Source organism: Rutidosis leptorrhynchoides, chromosome 9 (assembly GCF_046630445.1).
Source record: "Rutidosis leptorrhynchoides isolate AG116_Rl617_1_P2 chromosome 9, CSIRO_AGI_Rlap_v1, whole genome shotgun sequence".
Lineage (NCBI taxonomy): Eukaryota > Viridiplantae > Streptophyta > Magnoliopsida > Asterales > Asteraceae > Rutidosis > Rutidosis leptorrhynchoides.
The window spans coordinates 290,918,861-290,940,052 of record NC_092341.1 but is presented as its reverse complement, the minus strand read 5'-3'; the positions used below and the strand labels follow the sequence as shown (position 1 = coordinate 290,940,052).

The following is a 21,192-nucleotide window of genomic DNA, read 5'->3' as shown; positions in this document are numbered from 1 at the left end:
TCCTTACAAGATAAATCTTGGTCAATTTCGTGTTTGAATCTGAGTTTAAATGGGTTTTTGGTTAGGTTTTGTGTAAAAAAGGATTTTGGTCAAAATCTTGTGAAATAGGTGTTGTTTTGATGTCAAGTGAGTAAGTAAATGTTCATAAAAGTTTTGTGTATGTTTTGTATGATGTTTTGATGTCAAAAATTGGACAAAAACGAGATTTGAGGAATTTTGGCTTGAAATCCGTTGAAAACTGCTCCTGCTTCAGATGAACTACACTCGTACGGATGCAGATTGGATCCGTACGGATGAGTCATGAAACCGTACGGATGAGTCATGAAACCGTACAGGTGTAACTACCTTGGATCCGTAAGGATGGGTCTGAATCCGTACGGATGACGCTCGTATCCGTACGGATGTGTATCAGCAGGTATGGTTCTGTGTTTTGTTGTTTAACTGTCGTTTCTAAGCTGTTATGATGCCCGTGTGTTTAATTTTGATTAGAACATTATACTGACTTTGTTTATGTTGTTCTTAGGTGATAGGTGCACTTAACTTTTAGCACCAACAGGGCCAGAGGAGGTTGGAGACTCTCAACCGAGCCTGTGGAGGTTGAAGGCCGTATGAGGTCAACCGGGTCTGAGGAGGTTGGTTCTAGACCTGCTATTTGTGCAGTATAACACAGAAGGACGCATGCGTTATGTTTGGAGAGTTATGCAGTTGATTCAACGGGAAAGATCATTGGTAGACTCTGGCCCGATCAACTAGGGTCGTAGCTCCGTACAAGCCGCTGACCCTTGTATTGTCTTTGCTTGTATGCTAGTTCATGATGTTAGCATTCATATATGGCCTTGTATGCTAGACCGTGATGTTAGCTTGTCTTGGTCGTTGCATGTTTGATGCAACACTTTTGTTAGATAGATTTCATTAACTTAGTTTCGTACTAATCTTCCACATTCCTCCCTTAATGATTAGGTTAGATTAGGTTTGTTGCATGTTAGAGGATGGGAGTTGGATAGTGAAGACGTGTTTGACAAACTTAACTCTGATGTGGCTTGTATTTTGATAAATAGATATTTAAGTTATCGTTCTGTAAATGTTAACTTAGCTGTATTTTTTTTTTCTTTTTTTGAGAAAACTAGTTTTAGAAGCTTAAAACATTAGGTCTTATTTTTTAATAAACTCTATTTTCCATTGTCTACCAAATAAAGTTTATGTCTTTTACTTTAATAAAATTATAAGCTCAAACTTTTGTAAACTTCGGTAAACTCTCATAAACAATCACCTAAAAACACGCTAAAAAAAACTTGCGAGTATCTTCCATTTTATACAGTCATACACTTTTTAGGTTAGAAAACTCGACACCTAAGCTCGAATCAAGTTATAAAAAACCTAGACCTAATTATTGGCGCACAATAATGAGGTGGTGCGCGTTTTCAAACTGTAATAACCTTCCACGTCGTTCAAAAGACGTAACCCTTTATTAGATAATTAGTTTCATCCCAGATTAAATTAAAGATCCCCAAATTCAGAACACCATGAATTAAATAACATCTACATCCCGCATAAAAAGTTGTACATTATTCTGCATTTTCAAACTTTGCATATGAAAAGCTGCAAGCTTTTTTTAATTGCCAACAAGATAACAACACCATTATTGTCACAAATGATTAGTTTAATGCTAAACTTGTCAATTTATTTAGGTTCTTTTCTTCTTTACACAACTGGGTGTTTTTGCTTTAAAGTTATGGATAATGGGTGGGTCTGATATCATCTGAATTACTAAATCTTTTCATGATCCCATTATTCCTTATTAATTTATTTTATTGGGTTTTAATTCTTGTTTATAAAAACACCAACAAAATTGGATCTTTTTTGGTTTTTCAAGATTACCTTTCTCTATTCAGCTCTTCATGCACAGGTTAGCTTCCCCACAAGCCTCCTCTTTTCATAAATTCATAATCATTGGTTGCTTTTGTGTATAAATATTTGTTTTTCATTGATGAATTCATGAATATTGATGCTTTTAATCTATTGTTGTCTCAACTTGAGTGTTGTGTTTAAGGTTGCACAAACTGCAATCATAAAAGTTGTATAGAAATGGATGATTTAAGCTTAGTAAGTTGCAATATTTATGGACTTCTTTGAGTCTTTTTTTTTAAAAAAGAACTAATGTTTATTTATGATTTTTCGTATATAAGTAGTACACTCTGCATTAAAATCTAACACATTCATGATTCAATTATATATGATCCTATTGAGGTATATGCATATCTTGGCCCTTGTGTGTATGTATTTTCTTTACCATTTCTTCATATGGCTTTTCATCAAATGATCATGTTGACCATTGACAAATTTTGGAACCTTATATTTATCAAATTTTGCTTGTCCTGGTAATAAGTTTTTCAAAGTTTTAAATTTTTGTATCTATTGATATACCTACTAATCTAAAATATGCAAGTATTCAGTTATTTATGAAGTTCAAACAATTCATGTCAAACTTAAAGTCAGAATTGAACTTATTTGACTCCTAAAGTCAACTGTTAGACTTATATTCATAGTTTGAATCACAGTGTTTAGCATCTGAGTAGTGTTTTTTTTTTTTTTTTTTTTTTTTTTTTTTTTTTTTTTTTTGTTAGGATCCAATAAGCAGCTATGACAACAACTTCAACTCATTTTGCAACTTCAAGAAGAATGGGAATATACGATCCACTTCAGCAAATTAGCATGTGGGACGTCGACCCGTTTGGAGGTAACCTTAGCCCAAACTTGAGTCATGATATAATGACTCCTGAAGTCGATGAAAGTCTAGCCACCAAGGTCATTGAACTCATTATATTTCTATGTTTATACTTATAGATTGTGTTTTCATTTTATTATTCCCTTTTGACTAATTAATTTGGATTCTTAGACTGAATACAATTCTCAAGAATCATTCGGAGCAACTCCAGACACTCGAACAACGAAAACTATTTCAGATAAGGTCATACACTCATATACATAAACGTATGGATGTTAAATGAATGTTAAATGTACCAATTTGTTTGTCTAACTGCAGTTGCAAAGGCGACTAGCACAAAACCGTGAAGCTGCACGTAAAAGTCGTTTAAGGAAAAAGGTACGGGAAAAGAACTTTGATAGATATGGCAAGTTTGACCCATTTAGGTTGGTTAAGTTATATCCCTAGCAATTCAAACGGATTAAACCTAGCTAAAAAGGAAGCAGGTTAATTGTACTAACATAGTCAAAACTATGGATACAAAGTGTTTGAAGCCAGTCCCACCCATCCCATGTTGACCCGTTACCCAACCCAAACGCCCACCCGTTTTGCCACTTTTAGATATGATTACAGCAAACTCGAGCCTGGTACTCATCTTGTTTTCTAGTTATTTCCAGGCATATGTTCAACAACTGGAAACAGGCCGTATGAAATTAGCTCAACTAGAACAAGAACTCGAGAGGGCCAGACACCAGGTAGTTAAACTAAAATCTTTTTTAGCCGGGTGTCGATAAATTATCAAAATTTTCCTTATTCTCAACTAAATCTGACGTGTCAGTGGTTGATTGGCTGGTTACAGGGTGTATACGGGTTGAGCGCTGGTAACAGTCTGTTATCTGGTAATGTTATTAACTCTGGGATTGCTACATTCGAGATGGAATATGAATTGTGGGTTGCAGAACAACAAAAAAAAGATTGTGAGCTTCGGCAACTGTTGTTGACTCCTACGACTGAAATAGAGCTTCGTATATTTGTTGAGAGTGGATTCAATCATTACTTTGAGCTTTTTCGATTGAAGGCTGAAGCTGCTAAGGCTGATGTATTTTACTTGATGAACGGGATGTGGAAAACTCCCGTTGAGCGGTTCTTTCAGTGGATTGGCGGTTTCCGGCCATCTGAGCTCTTATATGTAAGACCTCTGTTTCCATCATTTGTGATTTATCTCAAAAAGGATAATTTGGGTAAAGCAAAATTAATTTTAAAGGAAAGGGGTCAAACGGGTTGAAAGTTCACCTGATATCTTGAATGTTTGAAAACCAGATTATATGATACAAGTCATTTCCGTAATCATATTTGATGTTTTAAAACTTAGGGTACGTTTGATTACCTCTTAATTGAATGATTCAGCGTTGAATGCTGAACCATTCAACATTCAGCGCGTTTATTTATTTCTGACTTCTAAATAACATGTGGTGCTTAATGGTTCAGCATATAATGCTAAACCATTCAAAGTTGAAATACTCTCTTAATCTAAAAAATATTATGTAATATCCACTTTAAATGATATCAGTAACACTTATTAAACAAATATATTGTCTTTTCATTCATGCAAAGGGTTAATAAGGTAATTTTACATCTTACACATTGTTCATTTAAAATGTTTATCAAACAGGTTATTATCATTTAGAACTTACTTCATTCAGAACCTTTTTATCATTCATATTATGAATATGAATCATCCAGTGCTTAATCATTCAGTTGTATCAAACGCACCCTTAGTATCAGTGAAGTAACGTATTATATGCAATCATATTTGGAATTCTTTTATAAGAAGTCTCAATACTTGGAAAAAGAGTGTTTTGGGTTAACCTGAATCAAACTGACCCATTATCCCACCCACCAGACCCACCCATTTGCCACCTCTAGGGTCAATTTGCGTCACTTATCGTCTGCTAGAATAAAAAAAAACTTTTCAAGAATGAAAATACTAAAATGTTATACTTGTATTGTGCAGATATTAATCCCACAGATCGAGTTAAATGATACACAACTCATGAAGGTTAGAAGGCTTAGGCAATCGTGTGAACAAGCTGAGGAGGCTGTGACTCAAGGGCTCGAAAAGCTTCAACAAAATCTTGCTCAGAGCATAACAATCGACATAACGGGAGTCGGTAGTTACAACTCACAAATGAATTGTGCAATCGAAAGGCTCGAAGCTCTTGAAATTTTCTTGAACCAGGTAAATTATAAAAAAAAAATAAATAAATAAATAAAAAAAAATACCGGCCCTTGTGGCCTAGTGGTACACCCAACACCTTGTGTGTTGGATGGGGTGGGAGGTCTCAAGTTCGAGTCCCCTCCCTTAAAACATTCCAGGTTATTTACCCGATTTATGAAGTGACCCCGGAGAGGTTTTACCGACCCGTATTCCAGGATTTCGGCCCGCTCCGCCTGCACAAATGAATTGTGCAATCGAAAGGCTCGAAGCTCTTGAAATTTTCTTGAACCAGGTAAATTATAAAAAAAAAAAGTACCGGCCCTTGTGGCCTAGTGGTACACCCAACACCTTGTGTGTTGGATGGGGTGGGACTTCTCAAGTTCGAGTCCCCTCCCTTAAAACATTCCAGGTTATATACCCGATTTATGAAGCGACCCCATGGAGGTTTTACCAACCCGTATTCCAAGATTTCAACCCGCTTCGCCTGCACAAATGAATTGTGCTATCGAAAGGCTCGAAGCTCTTGAAATTTTCTTGAACCAGGTAAATTATAAAAAAAATTACCGGCCCTTATGGCCTAGTGGTACACCCAACACCTTGTGTGTTGGATGGGGTGGAAGGTCTCAAGTTCGAGTCCCCTCCCCTAAAACATTCTAGGTTATTTACCCGATTTATGAAGTAACCCCGGGGAGGTTTTTCCGACCTGTATTCCAGGATTTCGGCCCGCTCCGCCTGCACAAATGAATTGTGCAATCGAAAGGCTCGAAGCTCTTGAAATTTTCTTGAACCAGGTAAATTATAAAAAACAAGTACCGGCCCTTGTGGCCTAGTGGTACACCCAACACCTTTTGTGTTGGATGGGGTGGGACTTCTCAACATTCCAGGTTATATACCCGATTTATGAAGTGACCCCATGGAGGTTTTACCGACCCGTATTCCAGGATTTCGGCCCGCTCCGCCTGCACAAATGAATTGTGCAATCGAAAGGCTCGAAGCTCTTGAAATTTTCTTGAACCGGGTAAATTATAAAAAACAAGTACCTGCCCTTGTGGCCTAGTGGTACACCCAATACCTTGTGTGTTGGATGGGGTGGGACGTCTCAAGTTCGAGTCACCTCCCTTAAAACATTCCAGGTTATTTACCCGATTTATGAAGTGACCCCGGGGAGGTTATACCGACCCGTATTCCAGGATTTCGGCCCGCTCCGCCTGCCCCTCGGGATGGTTTAAGGATCGGGTCCCTGTAATGCGGTTCGGGTTTTTGCCCGAAAGCGCGCGTGTATGCGAGGAAAATGATCGGATGGGTGGGTCATTCCCCGTCTCCAAATACTTGCCTTTATAAAAAAAAATATTAATACTTAGTTTGATCATCTTTCTTATAGTATTATTTTGTGTGTGTAGGCGGATCACCTTCGAAAACTGAGTCTGCAACAAATGTATCCGATCTTAACATTACCTCAAGCAGCAAAAGCGTTACTTGTACTTGGTGAGTACTTTCAACATCTGCGTGTACTGAGTTCAATTTGGTCAACTCGTCCTCGTGACCCTACAACGTTACTTTCATGAATCGTCTCTTTCTCGAGTATTCAATAGCATAATTAGAGATCTTTACCAATCATAAATTAGCGTTACACACCCTTTCAATCTGCTTATATATTTTTAATGAAGGAAAATGTATATATGATTTGTAATGATGTGCATATACATATGTATGTGTGTATATGATCAGAGTCGAGTTTTTCGACCACTATTCTGTATTAAGTTACATAAAGGCATCGATTCTCGTTCTGTTTCTTGTTTAGTCTTGGGTTTCGTAGAAGAGAAATGAATTTATTTTCGCTCGGTTTCTTGTAATAAACATAGTAAGAGATGATTAAGCATATAAAGATGTGTATCATGTTATTGTTGTATATTATAAGCCATATTCATTCTAATATATGAGCACATATAGTTCTATTGTTGTTGTATTGCATTATGCATTATTCTTTAAAAAGTGTACTTTTTTTGTTTGTTTTTGGGTAACACATCTTAAGTTATAATCACTTAAATCTATTAGAGCACTCAAAGTGGTCCGTCGACGTTTTCCTTGTGGAACTTTGAACAGAACTTAGAACTGAACGCTCCCGGTGCTCTTATCAGAAGATTACGAAAAAATGTGTTAAACATTTGATACTAGAGATTCATACATCAATTAGATAAAAAAAAAATCACCTACAAAATACTTCCATTAAACAATTTACTGAGAAGAGAGAGACAACAAAAGACCTACTACAAAGAGATACAACATGATTCTATCAGAAAAAGTTAAAAACTCGTAAAGTTTTGTAACAAACACAACAAAATCCACATCATAGGTTAGAGTAACATGTGTGTATGTAGGTTAGTTTGATGGAACATGATAGTATCTTCCTTTACAGAAACACCTATAGATAACCGGACAAGATTCGGTCATCATTCGACACCTGGAACTTATTATCATCCTTCTGCAAGGAAAACATGGCCCGCAAGCGTGCGAGCAATCCGGTAAACTCGACCCTGACTGAAACAATTCTGCATTTTCTCCTTCCTGCAAAGAAACATGAGTTTTGCTCTTGTTAAGTATCAAGAACACAATAACGACAAGAAACCAAGTGCGGAATCTAAGTGAACGGCCGGGCTTCATTCTCTAAGCGTTTCGTTTCTTAGCGGAAAATTGAAGAAAGAGATGTGTATATGTTGGAGTTAGAAAGAAGCAAGAAATGGTCATACAATGAAAGCAAAAGGAAGTCAAAGATTTGGAAGGATGAGTTGAGAATGAATATACATGCACATTTATATGTAAGAAAGATATTTGGATTGTTAAATTTAATGTTAGGTGTAGTATTTGATGCACTTCACATGATTCTTGGCTACACCTTAAGTAATTGAAACTTTCACATGTTATTGTGCGTACTTCAACTTAGGGTTCGTTTGATTACCTCTTAATTAAATGATTCAAACGCATATTCAACATTCAGCGCGTTTGCTTTCATTTGACAATGCAGATTCAACATTTAGCGCGTTTGTTTCAGATCTCCAAATGATATATGGTGAATCATTTAGAGTTAAACTCTTTTAACCATTAAGCATCTATCTAATCTTTATGTAAAATCCTATTTAAATTGTAGTAACAACACTTGCTAAACAACTATATTCCTTAATGTATATTCCTTAATGCACATTGGTATACCATTGAAGCATTAAGCTAGTGGTTGGTGAGTCAAGTAAAGAGAGAATGTACAACATTTAATGCTTAATGTACATTGGTATACAATTGATTTCTCTTACAGGGAAGAAGTTCACGACTGACACATTTAACTTTTTCTTCACAATTGCAGAAATTGACTATCAAAAACGAAGTGGATATTGATATTATAAAGCTCAAACATGATTACATGCAAAAATGATTCAACAGTTTCATAGTATCAAACTATGTATTAGTGTGTTACAAAGATGATGGCACACTCAACGTTATAGCAATTTAATCAGGCATTAACGAAATTCATTGATCTCAAAAACATGAGCAGTTCCGTCAAGAGAGACGGAAACTAGATGGGTCCCATCAGACGAGATGGCTAGAGACTGAACGGCATCCGTGTGCCCTGCAAAAGTCTTGACACAGTCTCCAGAAAGACTGTCCCATATCCTCACTTTACCATCCACACATCCTGTAGCCACGAACCGAGACACACCTAACCATGACAGGCACGTCACACCATCCTGATTAAATATAACACAAAAAAAGTGTAATGTTAATGGGTCACAAATGCATAATCAAGCTCGAGTTTCGTATGATGAAATTTAGGAAGAGAGTACGTCGTGATCGCATGTGCAACGGGCCAAAGAGTGTTGTAGATCCCAGATGATAAGTTTCTGATCCATGCTTCCTGTTGCTGCCCAAGGAGCGCTACAATACAAATTAAGGCCAAGAGTGTGATATTAGGCATCTTATAAGTTATAATTAATTGCAATAATTAGTACTGTAAGAGATTAATCACTCTTATGTTTTAGACAAGTATCGAGTCAAAAAGAACATTTCACTATGCGCAAAGTTGAAAAAGACGCGGGGTGGAGACGAATCGGGCATGACCTTGAAAGGTCAAGACGGAGCCGAGACAGACGTTGACCAACTTTATTTTTAAGTAAAAAAATATTTCTAACGTAAATATTTCTAACATAAATATTTCAAACACGCATATTTTAAATATTCAAATAAGATGATGTGGTATTAGTTTAAAAATATCTAGTGTATTTATTAAGTAATTTATCTTTAAGGGATACTATGTAAGGGTTGGTGTTTTCCTAGCTAATTTTTGAATGGGCTTAGGATTTTCGTTTACACTAGACCAAGGCCAGACAAAGAGTTGACTTTTGACAGACTTTGACCCGATTTGATCCGACTTTGACCTGACTTTTTAGCGTGACTTTTTAGCGTTGACCGACTAATTACACGTTTTGGGCAAAACGAGAAGAGCTTGTCACCAAACAGCCGCAAGGGCCACCGTAACCATGACTATAAGTTGATCCCAAGCACTTCTATCCAGATACTCGAATCAAATATTACTACAGAACTATCCTTAGAACTTTTGTATCATAATTTACTTTTTTAATGAAAATCAAATACCTAGATGAGAGCCCGATACATTCGATTGAATCTGTATGTGACGTTAAAGAAGTGACAACCTGTGTTGAAAGAAAACAAAATCAAAACGTCAAAAACGGACTACAAAAAGAGCGACATTATTATCTAAATAGAGCAACAACATTAATGGAAAAAAGGCAAGAAATAACATAATGAACTTATTCAAACCTTTCCAGATGCAATATTCACAACATGAACAGAACCGTCTTTTGAGCCGGTCAGAACAAGAGATGAGTCAGCGGTTATCGTCAAACATGTCAACCCTTCGGAGTGATAATAATGACCTTAACACAATAATAAAATTAATACAATCAAACTTCCTTTTATTTATTTTCCAAGACACTTTTTTTTTTTTTTTTGTCGGGAATATGCACACAAATTATTACAGTAACAAATACATACCCTTAACAACATGAATGTTCTCCCCAGTTCTTGGGTTCCATACCCTCAAACTCGCATCATCAGAACCAGTACAAATTATTTTACCTATATACACACACACACACAAAATAACACTTGTAAAACAATTGTATCAAGAAATACATAATCTCAAAAAATAAAATAAATATATAACTAAATAAGATAATACCATCAGGTGTAAAATCCCCGCAAGTAACAGTACTAGCATGACCCGAAAACGTATTAAGATACGCATTCTTATCAGCATTCCACATCCAAACAGTAGAATCCTCTGAACCCGCTAAAACAAGGTGTCCTCGTGGATGCCATTTAACCCACTGGATAATGACAAGAAATTAGTTATAAAAAATAATTAGAAAACGGGACGAAAAAAATTATTTTTTTACCTCGATGCCAGCTGCAGGTCCATCGAGTGTACATTTAAGGTTTCCTAAAGATATGTCCCACACTTGAATGACTCCATCGAAACCTCCAGATGCAACCAATTGACCATCAGAACTGAATGCAACACATGATACTGAATCCTTATGACCTATATATAACAAACAATATAATATATGGTCAGCATAATGTGTTGAAAAAAAAAAAAAAAAAAAACATTGGCAACCAATTTGAATAGCTTGCATACCGTGTAATTCAAAAGCCCAATCTCCTTGATTAATCTTCCATAAAAAACCTTTATCATCCCCTGCACCGGTTGCCACCAATGTAGCATCAGTTGGACTGCATGCAACCGTGTATACTTCACCTATAACCAAGTTACGGATAATAAAGTTAGAAATATCATCTTGTATATTTATTAAAAAAAAAAGTTTTTGCTTCCCCCCGAATGGTTACTTCCCTCTTGATCCTACCACTATTTAGGGGCAGGATCAATGGGGAAGTAATCAATCGGGGGGAAGCGGGGGAAGCAAAAAAATATTTTTTTTTCGTTTTTTTTGAATTTTTTTTTTTCCGGCATCAAGATCACACGAAAATATGAACATTTAGAAGAGACACTTCGTGATGAATGTTATTATTTAGGCGGGAAAACGATCGACAAAAATAACATTCAAGATAATATTGTTCGTGAAGAATATGAACGTTTTTTTTTTCATGTTTTGTGAAGTAAAATTTAGCCCGATTTAGAGTTTAGGGTTTAGAGTTTGGTGTTTTGGGTTTATGGAATAAACCCAAAACACCAAACCCTAAACCCTAAACCGTTCGTGTTAAAAACTCAATCTAAACCCTAAATCTAAACCCTAAACCCTAAATTTCTAAACCCTATAAACCCTAATATCTAAACCCCAATAGCTAAAACCTCAAAATACGCTCGAAAAACACGATAATTGTTATACATTACTTCTTCGAGCGTTTTCCCGCCAAAATAAAAACATTTATCACAAAGTGTCTCTACTAAATGTTCATATTTTCATCTCATCTATAATGTTCGTGAACAAAGTTTTTTCAAAAAACGAAAAGAAAAAAAAAGTTTTTGCTTCCTCCCGCTTCCTCCCGAATGGTTACTTCCCTCTTGATCCTACCACTATTTATATTTATATTTATAATAATAATAACACGTATCAACTAATTGGCTAGATTAACATTTTACCAGTATGGCCGGTAAATATGTGCAATGAATCATCAGCTTCATCTGAATCCAACAAATGAAGCAATTAAAACAAACTGATAGAAAATAAGAAGAAATACCAAGATTATAAAAATTAAAAAAGACTGAATTTATGAAAGTGTTAACAAACCAAAAGTTTCTTGATCAGAATCCGCATCATCGTCTGCATCAGGGAGATCTGAAGCAACAATGGAAACAAGTTTTTCATAAAACGTGGACGTTATATGCATAACTATAAATCCAGGGACTGAAAATAAAGCTACCTTCTTCGTCTACGTTAATTTCTTCGACGATATCATCTTCATCGAGAAAAATCTCACCGTGATCGTCGCCATCATTTAAAGAACTACTCATATTGATACCTCCCTATAATCAAAAAATGGGGTGGTACACAAACAAACAAAATTTTAAGGTTCAAAACAGCACCAAAAATTAGCTTAAGATTAGTTATAACATAAATCAAATTAGCTTAAGATTAGATAACAAAAATTAGCTAACAAACAAACTAAAATCAAAACCTGAGTCTCAACAATCAAAATACAAAACTAATTGAACTGTAAGTTTAAGCGTTATAGCTACCTATCGAGTCATTGATTGTCAACAATAACCATGTTTTTAGGTATGATGAAATCTTAAGCAACTCAATTATCAACAATTCAATTTAGTTACAGAAAAAAAAGAGTTTGAAAGTATCAGAAATCGTTGGTACCTTGTTCAATGTTAAAGATGTATCAATTTGATGTTTTTCAACTGAAACGAAGATAGAGGCCTTCTAACGTTTTTTGAAGCAGAAAACAAGAAACAGGTGGCGGCGGTCGTGGTGGTGGCGGCGGTGGTCGGCGGCGAAAGAGAAAGGGCAACAGCGTTTCGTATGTTTGTATGATGATTTGGAATTTGATTTCTAGAGCAGAAATTAAAACATTGCAAGCTTAGTCCTTTAGCTTATTAAAGTTGGTCAAAATTATACATGTAAGTAGGGATGAGCAGAAGTACCATTTTACCGATCCCGAACCGGTACCGACCCGGTACCGGTACCGTTTTACCGGACCGAAGGGTAAACGGGAACGGTTCCGGTTCCAGATTTTTTGGCTTTTCGGTTTCGGTACATAAGATACGGTACCGGTACGGTACCGGGAAATTCCCGTATTAGTACCGATTTGAAAATCAATTTGTTAGGATGAGATTTGCGTTCATATACCTTTCAGATATTTTGATAATTGGATGCATGTGGGAACACAATTACCATTACCTTTTTAGATACTATATAAGAATCGATAAATTGCACCACTCTATGTTAGTATGGTACTATTTCTATATTTTTATGTTAGTATGGTACTATTTTCAGTTGTGTCTATTGTGCAATCTATAATAGGTAATCTCTGAACTGAATCTATTTAATGTTTATTATTTTCATTGTCTTTCATAAAATTGCATACAGTAAATTGATTAGACGCGTACTTGTTATAATTATCAACATGGACTCTCCTCATTCATCACTTCCATCATCATCAATCCCTTCCATGAACACACCTGATCAAGTAACACTTTGTGGGTCGCCGTAATTCGTAGCATTTATGGTTCTAATGGAGGTCTTGTGCTTGGAAACGGGCTTGTCCGAAAACCAAACGCTAGCCTTTGGAATTCTATTTGTGTCGCAGGAAAACATGTGGACGGGTTAGGGATTCCTTTCTCTAAGTCTTTCATACGCTTGCTCGGGGACGGGAAAAGCACCTCGTTTTGGAATGACATTTGGGTGGGGAACGCAAGCCTCAAAGACAAATTCAAAAGATTATACAGGCTCGAGATTGACAAAGATATCAACATCAGTAACAAAACCGAAGAATTTAAGGGAGATGGGCTCGGCAATTGGGCCTATCCACCTATGGGACGAACGAATAGTGAACTAACTGAATTGCGAGATACTGTTCGGAACTTGCAGCTGATCGAAGATAAAAAAGACTGTTGGAGCTGGAATCTCAATTCGAAGGGTACATATATGGTCAAGGACTGTTCGGTTCTAGTGGACAAAGTCATCCTACCACGTGCGGTTAATTCAATTGAGTCGTTGCGAAATGGTTTGGTTCCAAAAAAAGTAGAGGTGTTCATTTGGCGGGCGAGATTAGGTCGTATACCGGTAAGGTTCGAGTTAGATAAACGTGGCATCGATTTGAACAGCGTGAGATGTCCGATTTGTGATGGTGACATTGAGACGGTGGAACATATACTTTTTTCTTGTCAAATGGCCAAAGACATATGGGCGAAAGTCCTTAAATGGTGGGGGTATAATTCGGCTTTATTCGGGTATGAGGATATTTTTAATGGTACCTTCGGCTACGTAGCACATGATCACAAAAGGAACCAATGGCAAGCGGTTTGTTGGGTGGTTTGTTACATTATATGGAAGAATCGAAATGCAAAGGTGTTCAAGAATAAGCTCGAGACGGTCCCATCTTTATTTAGCGAGGTTCAAGTTCTTTCATACGATTGGATCGTGATGTATTGTGTTGTTAAGGTTGCCCAGTCAACCATGTACTATTCGTGATTGTTTAATATAAGTCCTTCTTGCTTTTCAAAAAAAAAGTAAGTTATTTAATTTTTTAAAAAAGTTGTATATATAATTACAGTTTATGAACTTCGCATGAACACACCTGTATATATTACAGCTTATAAACTTCGCATTTGTAATTATGAACCTATGATCAAGTCCATATTTTTTGCAGTCCAAATTCGGTACTAACAGGTAAATTACCGAAAATTGCCGGTACCGAACCGGTACCGGTATTCGAAATTGGGTAAATTCGGTACCGGTACTTTTCGGTTCCGGTACGGTTCGGTACCGGTTCCGTACCGTGCTCATCCCTACATGTAAGCTCTGCACATGACATGACAGTGAACACATGTGTTAGCAGCGTGTCACGTAAGCCCGACAAAATTATATTAAAAGGCTTGAGCTCAATATCCAATGAACAAGCACATAATAGAATGACACGTCAGCATGATAAGACCCATAACAACACAAATCCTAGTGTTTGCCAATAAATATGGCGCATGTTCGAATCTAGGAAAGTGGTTTTCTCAAAGATTCTGTTGTGGTGAATAAAGGTTGTTGGTCCCTTGATAACAACAGGAGTATTGTAGAGGGGGGTGAATACAATTCTTTTTAAAATAACTTAACAGTTAAACCGCTTAGTATTCAAGCATGCAAATAAATAGAGTCACAGGTAATTTTCAACAATTATTCTTTATTGATTGAATCACAAAGAATCACAACTATCCTTGGCAGAATGATAGTTGGTTGATACAGATTACCTAGATTATAGCTAAGAGGTAAACTAATAGCTATTACACGTTTTGACTCTATAAAAATAAACCCACACCACTAGTTGTTACAATAGTGGATACAACAATTTATAGTAGTCCTATTATCCGTGTAATGGTTCTATTGTCCACTGGTACATAGGATGTCTGTACTTGTGGGGACAACTACATCAGAGAGCATGCTCTCCTCTTTCCTCTTTGGTAGCTATTGGCAGGAACACCCCAATTCGGTTTGGCACCACTATTTGATTATACAAATAGAATGTTGTGTTCTCTAGGTGTTGACAAAGTATAACCCATGTCTGCACATGCGTTAAACTTCTGCATTTCCATGTGGTCTTGTAAGGTCACTTGTCAGCCGCCGACGCGTGTCCTTTTCTGTTCAACTTTGTCTTAGACTTCTGTTGAATAGTACCATTGATGTAGACCACTCGGGAAACTACTATGCTTATAATGGATCATAGCTATCTTGTGTAGTAAGCTGCATTCCAGTTGTGCTGGTTCTTCATTGCTGAGCCACTTCATGTTCTTGATTTGCTGAGTACACATCCTGTGCTGATTGAAGAACACTGTCTACCTTGTGCTGGTAGAATGAGCAGCAAACTAAACACTCGACACAGCAATATCTGCTGTCTATACACAAACAAACTTGTGCTGACCGCACATAATATTTTAGAGCAAATAAATTACAGTTTTGTCATAATTAAATCCTTAATTATTTTGGGGACTCAACAATCTCCCCTATTTGATGATGACAAAACCTATGACATATAGAGAAAACACTAAAGTCAGCACCGAGGGACCTAATGAAAAATAGGCAGTAAATTTGTCCCCTTTTAAGTTTGTTTTTGGGATCTTTTGCTGAGTTATCCATATCTTATAATTTGATATGATTTTGAAGATAAACTCATTTCACTTTCATTACAACAAAGTATGTACAGTAATTACAACAACAGCAAAATGAAAAGTGAATTAAACAAAAGATACAATTTGAGCACATAGGAGACTATCTATCTTTATCTTTATCTCGTTCTTCTTCAGATAGCTCCTCTTGTTTGATTCTCCAGACTTCAGGGAACAGATAAGGTACATCAGTAGGGTCAAATACAGGGATATGAGGAGGTAGAATGATGGGGCCTCTTCCGGTTGGTCCTTCACCAGTAGATTGCTTTCCTTTAGGCTTTTGAGAAAGGACTTCTTCTACATTCACCACTGGTGCATTCCCAAACCTTATTGCTTTCTTGAAGAGCTGTTGGAGTTCAGATTTAAGTGTATTTTTTATAGCACTTTCACCTTTACCAATGAAATACTCCAAGATCTCCATCCATTCACTAAATCCAAGGGATCTTAACTCGTCATAGTTTATTCTTTCTTGAACCTTATTCTCCCTTATGACATTGAAAGCTCTTTTTGACCCTCTGTTCACTTTGATGATCGTGCTGGGATTGGATCTTCTATTCATCACATCACCATACCTACTCATATAGTAATGATCAGGAAATTCAATGGTACGGACGGATTCTATAGGAGCAGTAGCAGGTGCTTTCTCAGCAGCTTCCATCTCATCAAGTGCCTTATCTTGTTCTTTGACAATGGCTTTGGCTAACTTTAGGGACTCAACCTCTTGCTTTCTATCAGCGGCCAATTTGTCTTCTATGTCCTGAAGCCTTACCCTCTCAGCAAGTTCAGCAGCCTCCCTTCTTTGAATTTCAGCTTGTAGGCCCAACAAATAATCGTCGGCAGTGATTTTCAGGGATTTTGCTGTTTCAATCATCTTTCTACCCTCTTCAGTTCTAAGGGCAGCACGATACTCCCTTAGATCCATACCCAGCTGGCGAGCCTCTTGAAATTGAGCTTTCTCCTCATCAGTAGAGAGCCTTTGACCACTGTTGTTTAAGTATATACCAATTTCAATGCCATAAGTCAAGGTAGTGATGTAGAGTGGTTGATCAAGGGGATGATGCAGCAACCTAACTTGGCGTATCCTTTCATTAATAGCAGCTTGTCTTTGCTCAAGCAATTCTTTTACAGTGATCTACAGCCTGTAAGCATCTCTTTCATCTGGATTCATTTTAAATAAGTCTGGCTCACCACGGGTAACTGAATCATCTTCCCAAGTTCTGTGTTTACCATGACGTTTTGGGGAAGATGGAGAATACTTGATTGATTCACCTATGCTAGATGAACTTAATGGAAACTGATTAACACGATTATCCTGTGTTCTGTTAAAATAAGTGAGGGTCTGGGGAGAGATGGGTGATCGAATAAATAAGTGATCTCCACTACTCCAGACTGTAAAGTCAGCAGGATTAACCGTATCATCATCTTGATTAACACCCAGCTCAACCACCTTGGCTGGGTCTTCAACACTTGTAACACCCAGCAGCACACTTCTGGCTGGGTCTTCATTCACAGCACTCCTTGCTGTGTCTTCAATACCAGCTGACTGATTAGTATCAGCTGGCACACCTGCCACAGTACCTTCATCAGCTGCCTCAAATAGGGGTCCTTTCCTGAGGGGCTGGTTGTCCCTAGGAGTGGATTTCACCCTTTGTTTGTCAATAGGCTTGGGTTCAGCTGATGGTTCTTGTGTTGATACTGGTTCTTCTAGAGGCAGGTAGGGAACAATAGCAAGATGCTTCCCCTGAACATCATTATCATCAATATTGATTATGTCTGCTGGCTTTTGTTGTGTAGCTGGCTGTGCAGAAGATGTTGGACGAGAAGATGAGCTGGTTTCTAACATAGCATCTAACCACTTCATAAAAATGTCAGCTCTAACTCCTCCCCCTGACTCAGTAGATGCAAGATAATCTTTCATTTCTTCAGGAGTCATCCGTTTGATTCTGTCTGCTCGCTCAGCATACAGCTTTGCCCTCTTTTTGTCGTATTTGACCATGAACTTAGCACTTCTTTTTCGTGCATCCTTTTTGAATTTATCAATGCCAATCAGGTCATCATCAATGTCCCTCTTTTTTGGGGTCAGCCATCTCCTATGCTCAATTCTGTAGCGTTTAAGAGCAACATAGGCATCCCATTTGACATTGAAGGCATCATTTAATTCTTGCTGTCTCTTCTGATGTCTCTCCAGTTTTCTTTTCATTCTTCTTTCAATAGTTTGAGAGACAACAAAAGCTTCAGCAACAGCCAATGCAGAAACATCACTGGGCTTACTGCCAGAACCAATATCATCCACTGATGTGGCAAACACATTGGGTTGAGATTCACCAGCTTCCTGTACACCAGCTTCAGTATGAGCGTTGTTGGGCTTAGTGCCAGAGTCTTGACCAGTAGTACCATCACCACCATCACCATCCCTCCTTGGTTGTTTTGGAGTCTTTTCATGCTCATGCTCCCCCTCTGATTGTTTTCTCTTTTTGAGTTTCTTTTTAGATTTCTTCTCCCCCTTTTTGTCATCAGCAGGGGCAGAAAGGTGAACATGGGAGACCTGTGCATCAAGGTCACTATCTGAATCTGGAACAGAGAATGCAAAAGTATTCCAGTCAGCAACTTCAGGAGTAAGATGGGCATCAGGATCCACGCCAAATTGTCGAAGAAGGAGGTTGGAAGACCTAACTTCATTCCTTGCAACACCCATAGCCATCTGTTCAACAATAGCCCTAACATCACCCTGTAGGGTAGCCAGTCGTTGCATATTTTCAACCATTTGAACATAGGCAGAAGCAGGAATAATGTTAGCCATTTGCTGTTCCTGCAAATCCAATCTCTCATGTAGCACCGTATTTTCTTCATTAAGAAAAAGAATTCTGCGATTAGCAGCGTCCAAATCAGCTTGAAGACGGGCAATATCCTCAGTATACTCATTGTGAGAGATGATTCATTTCTTTAAGTCCTCCTCCTCTTCATGTTGTCTGACAATGGCATCCACCGCAATATCTGCAAATGCACATACTTGTCTGAGCTGGGCTTCAATATTAGAAGTGGTAACTTGCCCAGCGTTACGTATGGCTTCAGTCACACTATCAACAATAGCAGTGCGAATGGTGTTTTGTAGATCATGTGTAACTTCAGCGAGTGTCTTATAGACAGCCAGGGTGGAGATGTCAGCCACCTCATCAGCATTAAATTTAGCATAGCTGGTTGAGGGGTGGTCAGTAGCAGCTAATACAAAACTACCTCCGTGGGGTGGTGGAGGTGGAAGGTCAGAATCTGACTCGTCACCATGATCACCATCATTTTTACCTTCACCCGAAGGTTTAGAACCACTGGTATTCTTGTCAGCATCATCAGTGAGATCCACTGGTTTGTCTTTAGTACCAGTCACATTATCATGAGTGACTGGTTCATCCTTACCAGTACCTTTACCAGCATCACCATCAGAAGAAGAAGAAGATGATGAGGAAGAAGCCGATGAATCAGAAGGTACCGGCGAATTAGGAATATTCTGCATAACATATTTACCAGTAGAGGGATCTCTGATGAACTTGAGAGGCCTCCATGTACCAGGACATGGAGAAGCAGCTGGAGCCATGCCAAAATAGTGATAATATGGCTGCTCGTTGATCTGTTCTAAAGTGGCCATCCTCTCATAAACTTCTTCTCTAGCTGGTCGATCAAGCTGAGACAATAGTTCAGTCAGCTCTTCGCGAGGCAATTTGCTGGCTGAGACTATGATAATTTGAGGATCAATTGTTAGCTGATCCACCAGCAGAGCAACTCTGGGAGTGATAGACGCTCCCCGATAGATGAAGTTAGGTATAACTTCATCAGGATCTGGCACCTGTCACACATATGGTTTCTTCTCAGCAGAAACAGTAGCCTGAGAAGAGTCAGTAGTGGCAGTAGCAGAGGTACCAGCATTCATAATGGGTTCTGCAGAGCCAGTAGCACCAGTAGGTGACTGTGCAGTAGGTGAAGAAGCAGCATCTGCAGCACCTTTAAAGAATGTATCTGGTGTTAAGTCAGAAACCTGTAGATTACCAGTGGAATCCACAGTAATAAATTGTCGCGATTGAAGATCAGAAACATCCAGAATAACATTAGTAGCAGCAGTATCCATCTTTGGCTCTTTGGAAACATAGCCAACATAGCCATCATTAACAAAATCAAGACCCTCCAGAACAATATTACCCTGTGTACCAGAGTCAGATGGAAAAGTAGCACTTGTAACAGCATCCATGATAACATCCTGTATATTAGAATTAGATGGAAAAGTATCACAAGTACTAGCATCCACAAAAACATTCTGTGCATTAGCAGAAACAGCAGCAGAATCAGCAGCTTTATCAGCACCCTTTGGTTCAGTGACAGGTTCATCAAGTAGAACATCCTTAACAATATTGTCAATTACCTTTTTAAGAACAAGAGGATCCACTATGATTTCATCTTACACTTCAGTTTCAGTAGTGGAAGCAGCAATACTGGGAGCAGTATCACCAGCGGCTGTAGAAGCAACAGTACCAGCATCAGCACCACCAGTAGAAGAAACAGTAGCACCAACACCGGTAGTAGAGGCAGCAATCACATGAGTAGGAACAATAACACCTTTAATTTGCTCCCCCTCTGCCTGTTCATCTACCCTGCTAAGAACTGAAACAATAGAACATTTTATGTTAACTGTAGAACCAAATAAATTTGACTCAACAATTACATCTGTTGTTGGTCTCTGGGGACAGACTGGTGATTTGTTCAGCCCTTCGAATGAGACAGAATAAGGTGTCTGTAAGTATAGCTGTGACTCTGCTGACTCATTGGCGACACATGTTGACCCAGATAGTGTAAGAGTTCTGGCTGGTAATGATGTAGGAGTGAGACTCTTATCATGATCCAAGTAACATAATGGCTATGTAGTATCCTGAGCTGGTTCAACACGATGAGGACCCAGCTAAAGTTTGCTTTGGGGGTCAGGTATGTGCTCTGCTGGTTGTACTGTCAGCAGAGGATATAGCATTAATTTCAATTTAGAAAAATGTGGAAGTGTCTGGCTAGAAGAGTATGGGTTGCTACTCTTCTTAACACTAGTTTTAAAACCAGTCAGCTTGGGGGGCCAAGGTTATACCTTTAACTCCACTTTCATTTTTCAAGTCAGCAGGTAAAAGATTTTTAATTAAGTTAGAATTTTCTGCTGTTTGGTCTAGAAACGCACCAGGTTCCATAGCCACATCCTTTGCAGGAGCAGCAGCTGAGACTGGTGCAATCTCCCATGTGGTGTGCTTGGAGCCAGCTTTTGCACGTTTGGATTTGCCTGTTACCAAGAAATAGTTAAGCAACGGATTCCAATACTAAAAGTGGGTAGTCAGTATA

The 21,192-nt window shown here is 38.0% G+C and overlaps 2 protein-coding genes across 2 annotated transcripts; one reads left to right on the top strand and one right to left on the bottom strand.

The window, feature by feature from the left end:
• The first annotated feature begins 1,672 nt into the window (after window positions 1-1,672).
• Window positions 1,673-6,851, top strand: LOC139869387 (transcription factor TGA4-like). The gene is made up of 8 exons (XM_071857705.1): window positions 1,673-1,906; window positions 2,625-2,805; window positions 2,897-2,968; window positions 3,044-3,103; window positions 3,382-3,459; window positions 3,564-3,893; window positions 4,719-4,943; window positions 6,323-6,851. Exons 2-8 carry the CDS (start codon window positions 2,641-2,643, stop codon window positions 6,485-6,487), a joined length of 1,095 nt encoding a protein of 364 aa, XP_071713806.1. The 5' UTR covers window positions 1,673-1,906; window positions 2,625-2,640; the 3' UTR covers window positions 6,488-6,851.
• A 1,433-nt stretch (window positions 6,852-8,284) lies between these two features.
• On the bottom strand, window positions 8,285-11,964 carry LOC139867149 (uncharacterized). The gene is made up of 11 exons (XM_071855480.1): window positions 11,874-11,964; window positions 11,741-11,788; window positions 11,593-11,634; window positions 10,630-10,749; window positions 10,388-10,533; window positions 10,171-10,318; window positions 9,984-10,067; window positions 9,750-9,865; window positions 9,564-9,622; window positions 8,756-8,846; window positions 8,285-8,659 (listed from the first exon to the last, which is right to left on the bottom strand). Exons 1-11 carry the CDS (start codon window positions 11,962-11,964, stop codon window positions 8,432-8,434), a joined length of 1,173 nt encoding a protein of 390 aa, XP_071711581.1. The 3' UTR covers window positions 8,285-8,431.
• Window positions 11,965-21,192: the final 9,228 nt, after the last annotated feature.

Coding starts and splice junctions, on each gene's coding strand:
- LOC139869387 (XM_071857705.1), top strand. CDS start 2,641: ATGACAACAACTTCAACTCATTTTGCAACTTCAAGAAGAATGGGAATA. Junction 3,460..3,563: donor TCGAGAGGGCCAGACACCAG/GTAGTTAAACTA, acceptor GGCTGGTTACAG/GGTGTATACGGGTTGAGCGC. Junction 3,894..4,718: donor GGCCATCTGAGCTCTTATAT/GTAAGACCTCTG, acceptor TGTATTGTGCAG/ATATTAATCCCACAGATCGA.
- LOC139867149 (XM_071855480.1), bottom strand. CDS start 11,964: ATGAGTAGTTCTTTAAATGATGGCGACGATCACGGTGAGATTTTTCTC. Junction 9,866..9,983: donor GAACATTCATGTTGTTAAGG/GTATGTATTTGT, acceptor TATTGTGTTAAG/GTCATTATTATCACTCCGAA. Junction 9,623..9,749: donor TGAATATTGCATCTGGAAAG/GTTTGAATAAGT, acceptor CTTTCAACACAG/GTTGTCACTTCTTTAACGTC.